The sequence below is a fragment of the Geotrypetes seraphini genome, chromosome 14, assembly GCF_902459505.1.
Source record: "Geotrypetes seraphini chromosome 14, aGeoSer1.1, whole genome shotgun sequence".
Taxonomy (NCBI): Eukaryota; Metazoa; Chordata; class Amphibia; order Gymnophiona; family Dermophiidae; genus Geotrypetes; species Geotrypetes seraphini.
This window is the reverse complement of record NC_047097.1, coordinates 39,491,129-39,511,205: the sequence shown is the minus strand read 5'-3', so window position 1 is coordinate 39,511,205 and position 20,077 is coordinate 39,491,129. Positions and strand designations below refer to the sequence as shown.

Below are 20,077 nucleotides of genomic sequence, written 5' to 3'. Positions count from 1 at the left end.
CATCTGTGCAAATCATTTACATGCAAACTTGATAGTGAATCAATTGCTGTTTGAAAATCGTCCAGAGATCGGCCAACAGCGATCGAGTCTCTATCTTTAGTGAATCTGGGCCTTTGTTGGCAAACCTTTTAAGGAACTGTTCATGCTAAAACTTGGCCAGAAAGCTGTTTTAATCCAGATAGATAGATCATTTTTAATTTGTTTTCTTCTAGCCCCTGTAATCACCGAGGAGACCACAGTGCAGCTTGAAGACATCATCAAACAGAGGATAAAAGACCAGGTTAGCCTTTTGACTTGCAGTTAAGAACATAATAATTGCCATATTGGGACAGACCAAAGGTCCATCAAGCCCAATATCCTTCTTCCAACAGTGGCCAACCCAGATCCCAAGTATCATACCATATTGTTTCTTATACCCCGCAAATGTCAACTGGGAATCATTGTGGCTTACATAAGATTAATAAGGTTAGCAATATAGACATTATGAATCCTAGCAAGATTATAATGAAAATAGATGTGTTTTGAAAATCTAAGCATGGGTGAACACTTGGGAAATATTAAGCCAGTCAGGTTTTCAGGATACCCACAATGAATATGTATGGGACAGATCCATGTACAATGGAGGTAGAACATGCAAATCTCACTCATCTATATTCATTACATTACATTACATTAGGGATTTCTATTCCACCATTACCTTGCGGTTCAAGGTGGATTACAAGTGGATTGTTGGACATTAGAAGTATTTAGGGAGTAGAAGTATTTAGGGAGTAGTTTATACATTTCTTTGAGTTGCTTTACTGTGGGTATCCTGAAAACCAGACTGGGTAGATGTGTCTCAAGAACTGGGTTTAGAACCCCTGTTTCTACACACCAAAACAGTTTACGCTTTCAAATTAATACAATAAAAAGAACATCAAGCCTTAAAATAATGTGATGTTTTTTATTTTAGTTACTAAGCAAGGAATATGCTTTTGTATATGGGAGAGTGGGAAGGACCTGGAGCAAATTTATTCTATGATAGAACACCTTTTTATGCAGCTTATTATGGTATGAGCCCAGCTTTCTGTGCATTCACCAAGTCTGTGTCTGCCTCTCTTTTGAAATTACACTGCTGATGGTTGCTTGCCTACTGGCAGGCTGAAGTCATTTTACAATGATGAGCTCCATTGAATATTGATGACAGCATGGCTGCTTGTAAGGGACAGTCCTTGGGAACATAAAATGTGTCATACCGAACATCCATCAAACCCCCCATCCAATCTATCAGCCTCCAATCCAGGTCTCCAGTACCTGGCAGGATGCCAAGAAGTAGATCAGTGCTTATTGCTTATGCACAAGGATAAGAAGTGGCTGTCCCAAGCCCAATAGTTTAATGTGTTTTTTTTTCTATGCTAACTGCCACATCTTCCAAGAACAAACTCCACAGTATACTTTTATTTGCTGAGTGAAAAATTTCTTTTTGGATTTGTGTTAAATGTGCTACCTAATTAGTTTTCATGTGCACCTCTTCATCTTAGTACTCTTTAAATCTGTTGCACCCCACTCAGTATTTTATAGATTCTTCTCAACCGTATCTCCTCTAAGCTGAAGAGCCTTAGGGGTCCTTTTATTAAGGTGTGTTAACAGATTTACTGTGCACTAAATTTCGTGCAGCCCATAGGAATCATTAATGCTCTTTAGTAAAAGGACCTCTTAATTCCAAGTTTTCAAGTTTTATTAGTGCTTGATAAATCGCTTATTAAATACCTAAGCGATGTACAATTCAAGTAAAATACAAATACAAATACACTGACCTTTAAAAAAAACAAACAACATACTGGGTTAATCTATTTAGCATCTCTTCATTGGAACTTATCCATACTTTTTATTTTGATTTCTCTTTTCTGAACCTTTGCTAGTTCTTCTATATCCATAGAAATGTGTGCATGTGTTTTTATATTTTACATGGTCTCTCATTTAGGTCTAGGACAGTTTATCATGGCCAATTCAGTGTGATGAACTGGCCTGATTCATCATTTGGGGGGGGGGCAATTCAACTCTCCCCAAAATTAATCTTCAGCCCTGGCTGCTGGGGACTTTCTGAGCTCTCCCTTCGCTTTATCATCCCATTCCAAAGAGTAGAGAATGATGCAGGGAAAAAAATTTGTCCTCATCCCCACCAGCTCAGTCCCCATCCCCGCAAGCTAAGCGAAACCGGAAGTTACATCGGAAGGAGGGACTCAGCAGCAAGAAGGTTCCCAGAGCAGCATTGCGTGCTAGCTTCCAACTAGCTGGTAGGCCCACCTTGGGAGGCTGGAAGGAGCCGACCCAGGAGAGTCACGGGTTTGTGTATTTGTTCTTTCTTTTTGGTGATCAGGGAGAGAGAGGGTGTGAGGGCTGAGGGAGGGGGGCTGCTGCTACTGCACCCACGATCACTGACCTGGAAAGGAGGCAACTCGCAGCAGATCATTTACTGTGGGTACAAGGCCATTCAAAGCTCTATGGAGAAGTGAATGGCCTTGTCCCCATACCCACAGCAACCAGTCAATTACTTCCCCCATTCCTGCGGGTTATTATTCATGGCTAGCAGTGGGAAACAGTCACCGTGTCATTCTCTACCAAAGAGCCTTTTATACAGCCGCGTCCTGCAGTCTTTCCTGCCTCTCCCCTCCCCCTGGAAGAGGATACTGATCCAGCCCCAGTGGAGGAACCTCATCTGTATTCTCCGCAAAGAGGAGTCCTGGCCAGCAATGGTAAGCATGAGAGCAGTACAGGGATGAAGCAAGAGTATGGGACAATTCATTTCGACCAGTTCATTGCAGCTGTGATGAAATATCCTGCAATGAATCATCCTATTCCACTCTCATTCACATATTTACAATGCAGTGCATTGTGAGAATTGTTGGAATTTTTGTTATGTCTGATGTGACTGTCTCTGGGGAAAATGTGACTAAAGTAGCAGATCCAAAATGTTGAGACTGATCAGTTTTTCATGTCATGGGCTCATAAGCAGACTCAAAAAGTTGCATGCTTGAACCTGCAACTTTTAAAATATTTTTTCACATAAAAGGATGGGGCTTGGGCTGTGTACAAATTGTTTTCTTTAACCTCATTTTTTGTTTCTGGTGACTTCAGGCCCCTTTTCCCAGAGATGGTCATGCATTTTTAGAGGAATGCTTGGATTTACTTAGTTTATCAAAGGCATGTTGAAGTACCTGTGAAAGCAGAGAGAATTGGTAATGAAATGACTGCAGTGTACCATTTTTGACTCCTGCATGAAAAGGGTATTGGTTAATAAGTGCTGATTTCAATAACCTGTGACACAAGTTTATGGAAATAAATTTTAGCATGGAAATAGAATTATGAGACGTACGCATTAAATTACTTGCTGGTTTTGCTAAGCCAAAAAAAGGTTGCCAAAGCAACTATTTACAAATACGTCCTGTGTAAGATTTTGCCAGCTGTAAATGTTACCGATTCAGCGCCTTCTTTTGTACTGTAGTTTTACCTGTATACAAACCTGACATGGTTTGTGGGAATATGGGAAAAACAGAAGTGATGTTTGTTGAATGGAGTGAAGAAGAAAAGTGGCCTGATACAATAAATGTATTTGGGGTGCAATTACCAGTGAAGAAAGAGATGACAGTGCTGGTAGTTGAAATGACAGATTGTTAAGACGGTAAAGACACATTTTGGTCATCTCCACATGTGATTTCAGAATTGTGAAAATGATGGTATTATCACGATTGGACTACTGTAACGCTCTTTACCTCGGTGATTCTAAAATGAGGAGCAGGATGTGTGTTAGTTCAAAATGCAGCAGGGAGGTTGGTTATGAGTGTTGAAAGAACAGCCCATATTATACCTGTTTTGAAGAAATTGCATTGGCTACCGATTGCATTTTGTGTCCAACATAGTGATTTCTTTAATTCATCAAACGGCCTACCACCAAGCACCATGGTACTTTACTAGTGTGGTGTTACCTTATCAGGCTAATCGAGGTTTGAGATCCATAAATCAAAAGTTGTTGGAACCTATAATTTGAGGTAGATAAACTGAACCGGAGCCGCTGCTTTTTGTAATTCAGGTATTAAGTTATGGAATGCATTAGTGACTGTTACGGCTGTGTTCCGACTGGTTAAGATTTAAAAAATTATTGAAAAATCAGTTGTTTTGTTACAGCATTTTTGTGAAATGTCCAAGGTTTTCAGTGGCACAGTGGTTTATTTTAAGAGTAGTTTGTTTTTTGGGGGTTTTTGGTGTTTTTTTTTAAAGATTTTGCTTTGTGGTGTTTATTCCTAAGTTTTTATGTTTGTACTCTGTAAAACCGCCTAGTTGTAGACGGTATAGTAACATAGTTACAATCAATATACAGAGACTTCACCTCCATATTCAATTTTGTATTAGTTTGTCGGTTCCCTGACGCAGTACCGAAACATGGCACGTCAGAACCAGTTAGCTATTTAAGCTAAGTACCAACATTTTTCTACCTTATAATTGTGATAGTAGTCTCAGCATAGCTGGATAAGCTAGCAAATAGCGTACATTATAAACATGAGTTTTGGAGTGAAGCTTTATTGAACACTGCAATGATTGGTGGGTGAGGCAGAGAGATCAGCCTTCATGTCTCTGAGCAGAGTTCTATTGTATTCACCATTTGAGAAACAGTTTGATTTGAAACTTTGTTTCTATATTTTTTGAGTGACTTTTGTATTACTTATACTTACCTCTTTAGTTACTTAACAATAATACTATAGTTGAGTTAATTACCCCTGCAGTGTTTTTTTGACTAAGTTTGTAGAATTGCGGCTACCTCAAACATAGGCGCTGGAAATGTAGGCCACAGTTTTTGAAGCCTACATTTCTGGTGCCTATGATTGACATGAATCGCGTCTATGGAGGCACCTGAGATCGTTTCTGGTTTTAGCCATTTCTACTTCGACCTTAGGCATTCTAAGGCGCCCCTGTAAATGCAATCTATGCGCCTCCGTTTTAGTTTTTAAATGATTTTTAAACAGCTTTGCCACTTAAGTTAGGTGCTCAGCTTAAGGCACTGTTTTTAGAATATGGGCCTAAATGTTTGAGAGAGAGAGCACTAGTTTACAGGAGTAGCCACTCAGGCCGATCACACAGAAGATGACCATTATAGCTGCAGGTTACTAACATAATCTTTTTCTGCTTCAAGGCTTGGGATGACGTAATACGCAAAGTAAAACCTAAAGAGAATGTTTTTGAATACAAGAAACGCTTAACTTTGGATCACGAGAAGAGCAAATTAAGTCTAGCTGAAATTTATGAGCAAGAATATGTGAAACTCACCCAGGTAAGATTGTGGAAACCGTATAGATGTCTTGCTACTGTTGATGACTGGGTAACACCTGAAACAGGCCTTACCCCACCAACACGCACAGTCATTGCAAATTAAAGCCACAGTTTTTCAATGATTTATGTAATTTGCAGTAACTTTTTTCAACCTTTCTTCACTGGCAAGACCCCCTTTTCCTTTTCTAAGAGATAGATTTTATACATTGTGCTTGAAAGAGTGCAGTAATGGTTCATTGGAAAGACAGGTTTGAAAAGTATTCTAGTTATTAAGGCATTACTGAGATAAATCTTCAGGAGCGAGAACTTATTTTTGTCAGCAACTTGGAGACAAGAGGGTGGTGGTGGTGGTGACGTATAAAGATTGGTTCTCAAATTTCTATGCATGCCTTGTTGCACAAATATCAGATAGAAAGTCTAGGACAGGACTGCCCAAGTTTGGTCCTTTAGATCTACTGGCAGGCCAGATTTTCAGGATATCCACAATGAAGATGCATGAGAGAGATTTGCCTGCACTTGCCTTTGTGGTATGTAAATCTCTCTCATGCATGTTCATTGTGGATATCCTGAAAACCTGGCCTGCCAGTAGATCTCGAGGACTGGACTTGGGCAGCCCTAGTCTAGGAGGACATTGCTGTTTGGATTCTGAAAAGGAAACTCTGCTGCAGGTCTGTGGGTACAGAGTTATGAGTTTTAATTTCACTGTCCCACACCTCCAGCCACTGTATTCAGAGGCCGGAAAAGAGAGCGGCCTTTGTGGAGCTCAGCTTCCAGTCTGCACATGGAGATGCATCTTAGCTTGTCTGTTTTGATGGGTCTTTTTCAGTTACAGTAGTATTCAGATGTAAGCTCGTTTCTTACACTCAAGCAGCTTCTGAGTGCAGAAAGTGAATACAGTGTGCCAGCTCTGTTTAAACAGCTGAAAACCACAACATTTGGTTTGGAGAGTAATAAACGCACGGTGGTCATTGTAGTAATTGGGAGAATGATAGTTGATTACTTTTACTCTCTCCTGTTATCTTGTCACAGTACCTCACCTGCTGCTGTCTACCCCCCCCCAATGCACACACACATGTCTTACATTTGGAGAAATTTCAGAAAATATTTTGGCTTACTTAGACTCTGATGCTTATGTAGCATGAAGTAATTGCATCTTTTTAATGAAAGAAAAATGTGATACTGATTGTGTCGAACTTTGAGCTGCTTTGAATTTTGTCTGTACTAGCTAATAAAAATGCAAAGGGGGAACAAATAATTTTATGATGGCGGACAGACTTCTACGGTCTGTGTCCTGCAAACGGCAAAAGACACGTATGGATTAGGGAACTGAGGCCAGTGTTGAACAGTCTTCTACAGTCTGTGTGTAAGAAACGGCAAGTGACAATGAAGATCAAATCTGCATATTGAAGGTCACTTTATTCAGGCTGCCAAGTGGATACAAATTAATATCTGATTTTTTTGAATAAAAAAACAAAAAATGGTCTTCATGATATTTGGAGCATTGAGATTAAGCAGTATATTTCTGCATCTCGATGGCCACATATTTGGACTTGGAGGATGAGATGTACAGCGTCAACATCTATGAGACAAACTTGTTTTTTTTCTGTTACATAGATCTTTTTGGACCCCTGTTAGGTTACACAGGTTAGATAGTTCTAAATCTAATAGATGCTGGCACTATCATCTAGACATTGGGACACTGGATCATCTGTTGTTCCGTTGTCCTTTGATACTTAACTTTTGGAGGTCAATTTGGGGTAAGATTAACAACATATTTGATTCATCAGTGCCACTGACACATGAGGTGGTCATTTGTGGAACACTATTGCATGTTAAGCCCCCTATGGATCAATATAAATACCGTCTTTTCTTTAGCACTCTCCAGACCAGTAGAGGTTAATCTTTACAAATGGGTATATATCCAATCATGACCAGCAGGTGGAGACTGAAAACAAAACTGTGGGACAGTATATAATATACTCCCTTCTCTATTTACCTCAGTCTTCTTTCAGTCTCCAGCAGGTGTTGAGTGATCTGTACCCATCTCCCTTGGTAGGGCTGTTGGAATTTGTTTAGGGGGTTTCTAGTCCCTGTTTTTGGCCGGACAGAGCTTGGGCGGGCCCTGTTTGGGGGTCCGTCCGACCTCGGGGGTGTCAAACCCGGCGGGTCTCGAGCGGGGTCCCTCCCCCCACTTCCTCCACCTCCCCACATTTTTTTAGAGGAGCCTCAGCAGTAAGCCTTGCCCCCTAAATCAAGCCTGTGGAGTCTGTTCTGTAAAAAAAAAATAAAAAAATCCTGAGGTAGTGCCGGTCTGAAGGGTTGCTTCCCTGTCCGTTTACTGTTTTTTACAGTATTTTTTCATCTAACTGGCACTTTGTTTCTAGCTAGGTCGCGTATGGAGCAATTGTGCCCTTCTCCGGGGGAGTGGGACACAATTAGGTCCAGCCGCGAGGCACTCGCGGCCGGACTGAACTCAGTAGTTTGGCCCGGTGATGTGGTGGAGCTCCGTTGGCAGCGGCTGCAGGCGCCCAGAGCTCCCTGCCGATGGTGCCTCGCGAGTCGGCTGGGAGCAGTGGGGAAGCCTGGTCTTCCCCAACCGCCCATAGAGGGATTCCCCGAAGGATTCCCTCTCAGCTGATTTTTTGACAGCTGATGCCGACTTGCCTGTTTTAGCGGCTGAGACTGTTCAGGCTTCTCAGCCGCTACAGGCTATGAAGGGAGCATTTTTGGCGGGAAAGTCGCCATTTTCACAGTCTGGCCCCTCCATTTTGTCTTCCACCTCAGGTGACCTTCCCCCTGTATTGGAAAAACAGGGGCAGGTTTCTGCTGGGTCCCCTGCTGTGGCAGGGAGTCCCTTGGGTCCCTCAGGGGGTTTTTCCCCTGATTTCTTTTTTTCTTTGTGCAGAGCCTATTTTCAGGCGGCTGGGGGTCCCGGATGCGCCCAGGGGGTTTCGGGGAGTGGGGTTTCCTCCGTGCTCCCTGCGGCTTTGCCTCTCTCGTCTGTTGTGGCGTCCCCTCCTCCTCCTCCCTTGTCCAAGCGTCCGCGGGTGTCTTGGGACGAGGATTTATGGTCTGAGGAGCGGGTCGGTTTGGATGAGGACCTGGACCCTTTTGAGGATTTCCAGGACCCTCTCGAGGGGACGGCCGCTGGCGGCGGGTTGTCGGGTTTCCCGTCCTCCGGCGAAGAGGCGTCCGTGGTGCGCCTTTTTCAGAGAGATGAGCTACCGGACCTGATTCAACAGGTATCTTCGGTGTTGCGTTTTGAGGATGCGCCGCCGGAGACTCCGCATGTGGGGGACCCTCTGCTTCGGGGGATCCGTACCGTTTCCCGCTCTTTTCCCATGCATCAGGATATTCGGGATATTGTACTGGAACAGTGGAAAACGCCGGAGGCGCCGTTTCGTTTGGCGCGCGTCATGGCTCGTTTGTATCCCATCCCAGAGGGGGTCGGGCTACTTTAACATCGCCAGTCGTAGACGCGGTGGTCTCGGCTATTTCTAAGCGGCATACCGTGCCTGTTGAGGGCGGTTCTGCCTTGCGGGACTCTGAGAAGCGCAAGTTGGAGAACATTCTTAAGCAAAATTTTCAGGTCTCTGCCTTTGGGGTCCAGGTGGCTATTTGTGGGGGGCTGGTGGCTCGCGCCGTGTTTCGGTGGGCTGAGCGTGTCCTGGATCGGGAGTCTGATGACTGGTCTTTGGTGGATCAGGAGGTGGCGAAGATTGAGATGGCTGCCTCGTTCCTCTCAGATGCTCTTTATGACTTGGTGCGGATCTCGGCTAAGTCTATGGCCTTTGGCGTGGCCGCGCGGCGTATTTTGTGGCTGCGCGCTTGGTCAGCGGATGCTGCGTCCAAAGCTAAGCTTACTAAATTTCCCTTCCGGGGATCTTTTTTGTTTGGGGAGGAATTAGATAAGTTGCTTCAAACTCTGACGGACTCAAAGGTGCCCCGTCTACCTGAGGACCGTGCCCGCCCTGCGTCTCGGGGTGGCACTGCCCGGGGGCGTTTGCGGGAGTTTCGCAAGTATCGCCCTGGGCGTGGGGCTGCTTCTTTCCCGGCTCCAGGGTTTTCCCGGGGTCAGTTCTTCCAGCGCATGCAGCCCTTTCGGGGGGCCCGTCGGGGGGCAGGGAATCCCTCCGCCGGTTCCCCTGCTTCCCGTCCTGCACAATGACTCCTTGCCGGCTCCCCCTTTGGTTCCGGTGGGGGCCCGGCTGCGCGAATTTTTCCCCAAATGGGCCGAGATCACGTCCGATCAGTGGGTCCTGGAGGTGGTGCAGGACGGTTATGCCCTGGAGTTCGCCCGCTCTCTGCCGGACCTTTTCCTAGCCTCTCCATGTCAGACTCCTTGGAAGACGCAGGCTTTTCGCCAGACCCTTCAGCGCTTGCTAGATCTCAAGGCAGTTGTTCCAGTGCCCCCTCGGGAGTGGGGCAACGGCAGGTACTCCATTTACTTTGTGGTGCCCAAGAAGGAGGGGACCTTTCGGCCCATCCTGGATTTGAAGGGGGTCAACAGGGCTCTCAAGATTCCCTCTTTTTGCATGGAAACTCTGCAGTCGGTCATTCTGGCGGTTCAGCCGGGGGAGTTTCTCACTTCTCTCGATCTGACGGAGGCCTACTTGCATGTTCCCATTCGGGCCTCTCATCAGCGCTTCCTTCGCTTTGCGATCTTGGGTCGGCACTATCAGTTCTGTGCGCTTCCCTTTGGTCTGGCCACGGCTCCCCGGACGTTCACCAAGGTGATGGTGGTCGTCGCGGCGGCCTTGCGCTCGGAGGGCATTCTGGTGCACCCCTACCTGGACGACTGGTTGATTCGGGCAAAGTCGTTGCAGGAGAGCTCCCGGATTACGGCTCGGTGGTGGAGTTTCTCCGGTCGCTGGGCTGGGTGGTCAACCTTTCCAAGAGTCGGTTGGTCCCGGCTCAGCGTCTGGAGTACCTTGGGGTTCTGTTCGACACCTCCTTGGGGAAGGTCTTCCTTCCAGGGGCCCGGGTGAGCAAATTGCAATCTCAGATTCGCCTGCTTTTGGCGTCCCGGTGTCCTTGGGCACGAGATTTCCTCCAAGTCTTGGGGTCGATGGCGGCGTCCCTGGACGTGGTAAGGTGGGCGCGGGCCCACATGCGTCCTCTTCAGTATGCTCTGCTCCGGTGGTCATCCCAGAGGCACGGTTTGGAGGTTCCTGTCCCCCTGCGAGGCGTGGCGCACTGCAGTCTGCGTTGGTGGCTCTGGACCCCTCACCTGGTTCAGGGGGTGGGTCTGGATCTCCCGCAGTGGACGGTGCTCCTTACGGATGCGAGTCTCCTCGGTTGGGGGGCTCAGTGTTTGGGTCACTCAGCTCAGGGCACCTGGTCCACGGAGGAGGCCTCCTGGTCGATCAACGTGTTGGAGACCAGAGCGGTCCGTCTGGCGCTGTTAGCTTTCCACTCCCTTTGGTTGGGCAAGTCAGTCAGAGTCCTGTCGGACAATGCCGCGGCGGTGGCTTATGTCAATCGTCAGGGGGGCACCAAGAGCACTCAGGTGGCGCAGGAGGCGGCTCGGCTCATGCTTTGGGCGGAGTCCCATCTTCTGGACCTCTCGGTCTCTCACATAGCCGGGGTAGAAAATGTTCAGGCGGACTTCCTCAGTCGTCACTTCTTGGATCCAGTAGAGTGGTGTCTCGGCTCCGTGGCGTTTCAGTTGATAGTGCAGGCTTGGGGGCAGCCCCTGATGGACCTGATGGCCACGAGTGGCAACGCCAAAGTGCCCCGCTTCTTCAGTCGTCACAGGGACAGTCTGGCCGAGGGTCTGGATGCTCTGGTCCAACCGTGGCCAACGGAGGGGCTGTTGTATGTGTTCCCTCCTTGGCCATTAGTGGACAGAGTACTTCTTCGCATTGTTCACCATCCGGGTCTGGTGGTTCTGGTGGCTCCGGATTGGCCTCGATGTCCATGGTATGCGGATCTGGTGAGGCATCTGGTGGCGGATCCTCTTCCTCTGCCTCTCTTGGACGATCTTCTGACGCAGGGTCCCATTCCCATGTTTGACCCGTCTCTCTTCTGTCTTACGGCTTGGCTCTTGAAAGGGGTCGCCTTAGTAAGAAGGGATATTCAGATAAGGTGATCTCTACGCTCTTGGGGTCCCGGAGGCTTTCTACATCTCGGGCTTATGTGCGGGTTTGGCGTCTCTTTGAGGGGTGGTGCCGGGCGCGGGGAGTGGTCTCTTTTCGCGCTTCCCTGCCTACCATTCTAGAGTTCTTGCAGGATGGCCTGGATAGAGGCCTGGCTTGGTCTTCTCTCCGGGTTCAACTTGTGGCCCTGTCGGCTTTTCGAGGGTTGGTGACAGGTCAGCGTTTGTCGGCCATTCCTGATGTGATTCGCTTTTTGCGGGCGGCCAAGTTGCTCAGGCCTCCCCTACGGCTCTCTGTTCCCTCTTGGGATCTCAATCTGATTCTCTCTGTTTTGGTGCGCCCGCCTTTCGAGCCGTTGGATGGCTGTTCTTTGAAGGACCTTACTCTGAAGGCGGTCTTTTAGGTGGCCATTACTTCCGCTAGGCGTGTTTCTGAGATACAGGCTTTCGCTTGTAGGGCTCCCTTCTTGGAGTTTTCTAGGGAGCGGGTTGTCTTGCGGCCTGTTCCTTCCTTTCTGCCGAAAGTAGTTTCTCCTTTTCAGGTCAATCAATCGGTGGTCCTCCCAGTCTTGGGTAGTCGGGAGGGCTCTTCTGAGCAACGGCAGCTGCGCAAGTTGGATGTCGGTCGGGTCCTTCGCTCTTATGTGCAGCGGACCCAGGAAGTCCGGAAATCTGATCATCTCTTTGTCCTTCTGGCGGGTCCTCGTCGGGGGGCTGGCGCTTCTAAGGCTACTATTGCGTGCTGGATCAAGGAGACGATTGCTTCCGCTTATCTTCTGAGACAGAAGCCTGTTCCGGAGTTTCTCAAGGCTCATTCCACTCGGGGGTCAGGCAGCTTCTTGGGCTGAGTCGTCGCTCGTGCCTCCGGTGGATATTTGTAAGGCTGCGGTTTGGTCCTCCTTGCATTCCTTTGTTAGACATTATCGGGTAGATGTTCAGGCACGTCGGGACGCGGTGTTCGGTGAGCATGTTCTGGTATCGGCCCTGCGGGGGTCCTGCCCGTGAGAGGGACTGCTTTGGTACGTCCCATTTGTAAAGATTAACCTCTACTGGTCTGGAGAATGCTAAAGAAGGAGAAATTAGGTTCTTATCTGCTAATTTACTTTCTTTTAGCTTCTCCAGACCAGTAGAGGTCCCCACCCTGTCTGTTGTTGTTATTGTTGTGTTGTTGGGGCTGTTTCGCGGGCAGTTTTTGTATTTTGCTGCGGGTTCTAGTATTTTTCTAGGGCCGGGGAGAATTAAAGAACAGCGGCTGTGGCTCGGCTGGCTTAGCTGGCGAGCTGTGGGGACATTTTCCTTCGGGTATTTCTCCTCTGCATTTTCCAACAGCATTTGGGTATGTTAGTTGTTACTCCTGTTTGGAGTATTGTTTTCTTTCTGTTTTCCAGTTCTTGGTTCTGCTTGGCTATTCGGCAGACTGAGGTAAATAGAGAAGGGAGTATATTATATACTGTCCCACAGTTTTGTTTTCAGTCTCCACCTGCTGGTCATGATTGGATATATACCCATTTGTAAAGATTAACCTCTACTGGTCTGGAGAAGCTAAAAGAAAGTAAATTAGCAGGTAAGAACCTAATTTCTCCTTCTTTATCATGACCGGGATAGCCATGCAAATGATTACCAAGAACTGGAAGAACTACGACCGTTTAAATTTTCCTTTTTGGTGGGCAAATCCGTGTTCCTGCTATAGATATGAAAAAACAAATGCAGATAGTTTTGAGGCACAGTAATTTTTTTAAACTAGTTTGGCATCATATGTTACTTTATTATTGCAGGTCTTGTATAAGTCACTTTTTGTTTATTTTCATACACATCCAAGGATGGGTGGGAGGGGGGATATCTCTGTCCTAATTTGATCTTAGAGTATTTACACTTGGGAGGATGGGAGGATTTATTAATTTGTTTAAGGTAAGATTATTGGGGAACTCTTTGTTGCTGTGTTTTATGGTATAATCATTGAATGGGGGGGGTGGGGGGAGAAAATGAGTGCTTAAATATAATTGTAAGTTGAAGGTGCTTATATTGATGTATTATTATATGTTATATTTTTATGTATTGCACTATTAAAGTATGAAAATCAATAAAGAAAGAAAGAAAAAAAAAAAAGATCATGTTATTATCATGTGCTCCAAGTGAGGGTGCTGCACATCTGAAGGAAGAGGAAAAAAACATCTCATTGTTGAGATTAGCAAATTAAATACTGTCAGCCATACTTTTGGTTTTAAAATACCACCCCAAGACTGCATCATATTTAACTATCAGTTAAGCATGAATGACTATAACCTGCACAGAGTGGCGGGTGCAGCTTTCCCTTGTTGCATCTGTTCCTTCCTTTTTTTTTTTTTTTAAATCATTTTATTGATTTTCCATACTTCAAAGGTGCCATATGTAACACAAAATACATCAATTTAAGCACATTTAACTTACAATTATATATATAACCCCTCATTTTCTCCCCCCCACTCAATGATTATTCAATAAAACATAGCAACATCTATTTCCCCAGTAACCTTACCCTTTTCAGATTAATAATATCCTCCCACCCTTCCTACCACCCCAAATGTAAATACTCGGGTCAAATTAGGACAGAAATATCCCCCCTCCCACCCTATCTTGGATGTGCATGTAAGTAAACAAAAACTGACTTGTAATCAGAGACCTGCTATATAGAAGTAACATACGATACCAACGGGCCCCAAACCAATTTAAAATTTGTTTTATTGATCCCAAAGTAAATTAACATAACCTTTGCTTTTTGGCTTTGTTTCTGTGGGTGGGGGGAGTCTTTGGCTCTTTCTGTGCTATGCCAATTGCACTGTTAAAGGAGATCCTAATTTTTTTTTTCTAAGGCAGTGCTTACCAAGGTTTCTGTGGTCACATACCTATTTGTGCAGCCACAGAAAGTACATGATTCCCTGGCAGTGTTGACCAGTGACGTCCTATGAAGGACCCCCCACCCAGGTTGTGACCTCAAATGTAGGTTTCAGGACTGTTGGATTTTGACCCTCACTTTGAGAAGCCCTGCCTTACTGAATCTCTCAGGCTCCAGCATTCCTGCCATGGGAGGAACTCTTGAAATCATGGGTTGTCTAGTTTTCAAGATACTCAGACTGGAAAAGCGTCACGAGTGGAGTGCCGCAGGGTTTGGTGCTTGGATCTGTGCTCTTAAATATATTTATAAACGACCTGGAAATTGGTATATCAAGCGAGGTGATTAAATTTGCGGACGATACAAAGTTATTCAGATTAGTGAAGACACAGAAGGATTATGAAGACCTGCAACGACACATAAAACACGCTCGAGAAATGGGCTGCGACATGGCAAATGAGGTTTAACGTGGATAAGTGTAAGGTGATGCATGTTGGTAAGAAAAATCTTATACACAAATACAGGATGTCCGGCGCAGTACTCAGAGAGACCCCCCCAGGAAAGAGACTTGGGAGTACTGGTCGACAAGTCAATGAAGCCATCCGCGCAATGCACAGCGGCAGCGAAAAGGGCGAACAGAATACTAAGAATGATTAAGAAGGGGATCACAAACAGATTGGAGAAGGTTATCATGCCACTGTACGCCCACACCTGGAATACTGCGTCCAGCACTGGTCACTGTACTACTCGAAAGGGTCCAGAGAAGAGCGACTAAAATGGTTAAGGGGCTGGAGGAGTTGTCGTACAGTGAGAGATTAGAGAAACTGGGCCTCTTCTCCCTTGAAAAGAGAAGACTGAGAGGGGACATGATCGAAACATTCAAGACAATGAAGGGAATAGACTTAGTAGATAAAGACAGGTTGTTCACCCTCTCTAAGTTAGAGAGAACGAGAGGGCACTCTCTAAAGTTAAAAGGGGATAGATTCCATACAAACTTAAGAAAGAAGTTCTTCACCCAGAGAGTGGTAGAAATCTGGAATACTTTTCCGGAGGCTGTTATAGGGGAAAACACCCTCCAAGGATTCAAGATAAAGTTAGACAAGTTCCTGCTGAACCAGAACATACGCAGGTAAGGCTAGACTCAGTTAGGGCACTGGTCTCTGACCTAAGGGCCGCCGCGGGAGCGGACTGCTGGGCACGATGGACCACTGGTCTGACCCAGCAGCGGCAGTTCTTATGTTCTTAAAAGATATCTACCAAGAATATGTATAAGGTAAATTCGCATGCACTTCCTCCATTGTATGCTAATCTATCTCTTACATATTCATTGTGGGTATCCTCAGAACCCCTGCTTTAAATGGAGATCTTTTCTTTTTCTTTTTTTTTTCGCTTATTTAAGAGTAAAACTCTTTCTGATATTATCTGAGTCCAGGCTCCAGCATATCCTAAGCAGTACATTTGAACATAGATGCTGGGCTCTTTAGAAAGATGGGGATGGAAAGGGACACCACAGCAAATTTAACCTTCAATAACAACAATATATATATATATATATACACTAGTCAATTAGGACTCAGTGCTATTACACTCATCATCCTATATAATAAAACCCTAGCCACGCATGCGCACTCCTACCTGCGTGTTCCATTTTCCCTGTTCCGTGAGATGTAGGTCTGTGGTGGCAGGAGTGCGCATACGCGGGTCTCCAGCCTTACAGCACCTAACTACACTCGCCGGCAGGACTGGCCGCCAGGGCTGTATTCCCTGCTCTGGTAAAAGTACGTTCTTCGCCTTGCCGCCCCCCCTTCCCTTCCCGCAGTCCCGACTCCAGCAGCGTCTGCATCACTCTACACACGCTTCTTCGAAAGTCGGCAGGTTTGGAGTCAAGACCGCGGAAAGGGAAGGGGGGGGGGCGGCGGCAAGGGACTACAAGAGCCGACCAGACTTCTAGCACCCATTAATGTAACGGGCTAAAATACTAGTACTAGTGAATAAAATGAGATTGATTCTTAATGTGCAGTTTATTCTGCTAAATGTTAATCTGTTAAAGTTTGGTACTGGACCATTCTGAGATTTTAAAAAATCTATGTACAATACTTCGTTTGGACCCTCTCTCCTATCCAGCGAATCCTCTAGACGTGGATGCAGACTTGGTTAAGAATGCCATTCTGATACATTATTTGATAAAACAATTAAGAAAATGAGCTACCTTGGTAACGGAACTGTGCATTCACTTGTAAAAAAAAACTCGGATGATGACCTTGGATCAATTCCTCTGGCTCTACCAAAGCTGAGGTTGCTGTGGAGGGAGGGAGTTCCAGCAGTCATATGGCAGCAATACCTAGTGACTGGATTTAGTTAGAACCTATATTTGCAGGGTTCTAGAAGAACCCCTGTGCCAATTATTGTCATTTGTTAAGCGAATTGGGAGAGGATGTAAAACTGCAGAGTGTTCAAAAGTAGTTTGTGTTTAACAACTTACAATTAATGATTTTTGTGTTCTAATAACTATTGCAGCAAAAGTCTGAAGAGGAAGAAAACCCAAAGCATGTGGAGATTCAGAAGGCGATGGACGCTCTCTTCCTAAAACTAGATGCTCTTTCTAACTTCCACTTCATTCCTAAACCGGTTAGTTTGCAACATTAACTAGTTTGAGAAAACAAAAGATGAAAAATTTGCTTTGGATAAAGCTACGAGGGAAGAGTTACCTGGATGGTCGGAATTCCATGAAATTCTGATGTATTTGGCAGTGTTCTTTATAATAAGGCCTGGGGCCCAGAAGCACCTCCTGTTGATGCTTGATGTGGCCCTCTGTCTCTCTTCCCAGTATCTCTCCCCTGCCTTTTCTAGAGGCTTGCTGCTGTCAGTGCTTCCATGGCTTTGTCCAGTTCTCTACCTACATCTGCCCAGACTGGAGTGTAGGAGTAGCAAAGTAGTTCAAGTAACAGGCTGAGAACCTGGGAAGTCAGGGTGTAACTTCTCTCGCTGACCCTTCTGGTGACCCTGGACAAGTGTCTTCACTCTCCATTACCTCAAGTATAAGTAACTGCTTTGGCAGGGAAGTAACCGGGGTACATGAGTTATAATTTGTGTCTCGACTTTGGAAAAGATCATGAAACCTCGAGCCAAAGTCCCGTGCTATTCTCTGGAGCTCAGGCACAATTTGGTTCAGACTCCAAGAGTGATGTGAGTGATGTTGAATGAAAACAGGATAGTTATTCCAAAAATGATGATGTTGGTAAGCCTCTGGAGTGAAAGGTGTGTGTGGGGGGGAGGTGATTAAAAAGCTAGCAGAAGAGCTGATTTGAAAGTTAGGGTTTGAAACAGAATGACAGAAGCTGGCTTGTGAGAACTGAGACTGGCTGGGATGGGGTTTAAAGATAGTATGTATTTTGGGGAGAGTGTTTTAGGAAGATGAATGGGAGGGAAAGCAGGTAGTGGAGAGACTGTTTCCTAAGCCTAACTGTAGGAGAAGGAGATTTTGTTTCAGTCATTGAAATGCAGGGCTGACCACATGATCAGAACCCCACCTTCCCCCAGATCGACTGTCTATCATGTGAAAAACACTGGTATACTGTGTCACTAGTGTTGGTACATAGCCCAAAATCAAGAAGTGGAATATCATGGAATATCTGTGATTTTTATTTTGTTATTAGTGTATAATTTACTCAGAAGTATACTAGCTATATAAGGGTTTGAAAACAACTGGTGGAGAGGAATAGGCGGAAATAGTTGTGATTTGTACCTAAACGTACACCGCTTCAATAGCTTTCGAGTCTGCAGGCAGTACATAAGAAATTTTAATACAAATAAAAGACAAATCTTGCTTTAAAAGGCTAAAGTAGGGTGGTAAAAATTTGCAAACCAAAGCAATAGGAGTGTGGAGCTGCCAGTTATATTTCTGATGCTCCTGCTTTGTATAACCATTGCTGCTACTGGAAATAGATGTCTGCCATTATTGTTGACTGTGAGTATCTGCACCTGTTTGTGTTTTTCTAATTTTAAAAAACATTTTTTGTAAGCCTGTACCGGAAGTGAAGATTGTTTCAAATCTCCCAGCGATAAGCATGGAGGAAGTGGCACCAGTGAATGTCAGTGATGCTGCACGCCTGGCTCCAGAGGAGGTCAAGGTATGTGCTCCAGTGAAGTAACAACACGCTCTCCATCAAAGACTGAGACAGGCCTCGAACCAAAACAGAGCCCATATTACATGCTTGTAAAGCTGTAGGATAAAACTGGAAGAAACCATTCAGGATTACCCAATTCTTTCTGTGAATTAAAATATGTTTCTCTCTGTGGTCCAGTAATGTCAGACCTGTCACATTCAGTTTTTGAGGGTCATCTCCCGCATTCCCACTGAGGAGCTGAGACTTCCCACTGAGCAGCCTCCCCTTCCAGTGACAGCAGAACATGCCTTAATAAAACCTCATCACCTGCTGCCACAGGACCAGTCTCACGATAAGAGCTATGGGACTGGCAGCAGGAGAGTATGTTTTATTAAGGCATCTCCTGCTGCTTATAGTGCCGTGGGCTGCCACTGGAGTGGGCTGGGGGTGCGTGCCCTAAAACTCCCACTGAAAAAGCTGTCCCCCTTGAAAGCTCTGTAATGTTCACAAAGCAAATTCAGTAATTTAATGACCAGCATTTATTTATTTATATTCCACTTATACCTAAGCAGCTTCCATATGGACATACACTTAAGTAATCTTTCATTTTTCCCAGCCATGCCCCTTTGGGAGAGGAGAAATGAAGACTAGCACTCAGTAAACTACTATGAGTTATTTCTGTAACATTATTAGATGTACCGAGCACTGTACATCTAATAATGATTCGTGCTCGACAGAGCCTACAATTTCTTCAAGACAGACAAACAGGATAAATAAGGGATTAAGGAGTTATTTATTATGGAAATGATTAACAAACACACTCAGCTGCTGTCTGATAGAGAGTGGTGGATAGATTTTGGATAAGTCTGGGAGATGAGGGAGAAGGGGACGTCATGTCATTTCCTGACGTTTCATATCTGATTGTGTTTTTAAAGTGAAAAGGTGAGGAAATACTTCTTCACGGAAAGGATGGTGAATTTGTGGAACAGCCTTTCCAATAGAGATGGTAGAAAAGAAAGCTGTTTTTAATTTCAAACAAGCTTGGGACAAGTACATAGGATCTCTAAGGGATAGGAAGGGATAGTAGATGTGGTGTGGATGGGCAGACTGGATAGGCCATATGGTTTTTATCTGCCATCGTTTTCTAGGTTTCTGTGAATGCACAACCAGACCTGTCTGCAGAGAACATGTGCTAAGATATCATTACTTGTTTTTGCTAGGAAAAAACCAAAGCTGGTGATATGAAAACAGATTCAGAAAAGACGGCCACAGACAGAAAACGAGAGAGAAGGAGAAAGAAGCATCAGAAACGTCTCCGGCTGAGAGAGAAGATGAAGCGGCAGAAACTCCTAAATAAAACAAAACCCGAAGAAGCACAAAATAGATACAACAAGCAAGTTGCACCTGCCAGGTTAAAAAAGCTCACAAAAGAAGGCAAAGCTACTTTGCTTATGGTAAGAAATTTGAGTTGTTTGTCCTTTGTAATAATATGATTCGCCTTCTAGGATAAATTTGGGAAGCTGCCTGGTTAAACCCTGCTGAGCTGTTTGGCTGCTGATATTCAGTGGCACCTAACTGAGTAGCAATGCTGAATATTGGCTTTAAGGACCTGATTCTATAGGTGGCACCTAGGTTAAGCACCTAGCTGATTTCTGCGCAGAACTCAAAATTGATAAATCGGCGTAGTAATTTACCACACTA

The 20,077-nt window shown here is 45.3% G+C and overlaps 1 protein-coding gene across 1 annotated transcript in view; it reads left to right on the top strand.

Moving 5' to 3' along the window:
• The window catches only part of MPHOSPH10 (M-phase phosphoprotein 10), a 77,775-nt gene that overhangs the window by 38,590 nt on the left and 19,108 nt on the right, over window positions 1–20,077 (top strand). Inside the window, exons 6-10 of the mRNA XM_033920107.1 lie at window positions 213–280; window positions 5,168–5,305; window positions 16,788–16,898; window positions 18,293–18,400; window positions 19,597–19,830. Of these exons, the coding sequence (XP_033775998.1) occupies window positions 213–280; window positions 5,168–5,305; window positions 16,788–16,898; window positions 18,293–18,400; window positions 19,597–19,830 (659 nt within the window). The remainder of the gene's footprint in view (window positions 1–212; window positions 281–5,167; window positions 5,306–16,787; window positions 16,899–18,292; window positions 18,401–19,596; window positions 19,831–20,077) is intronic.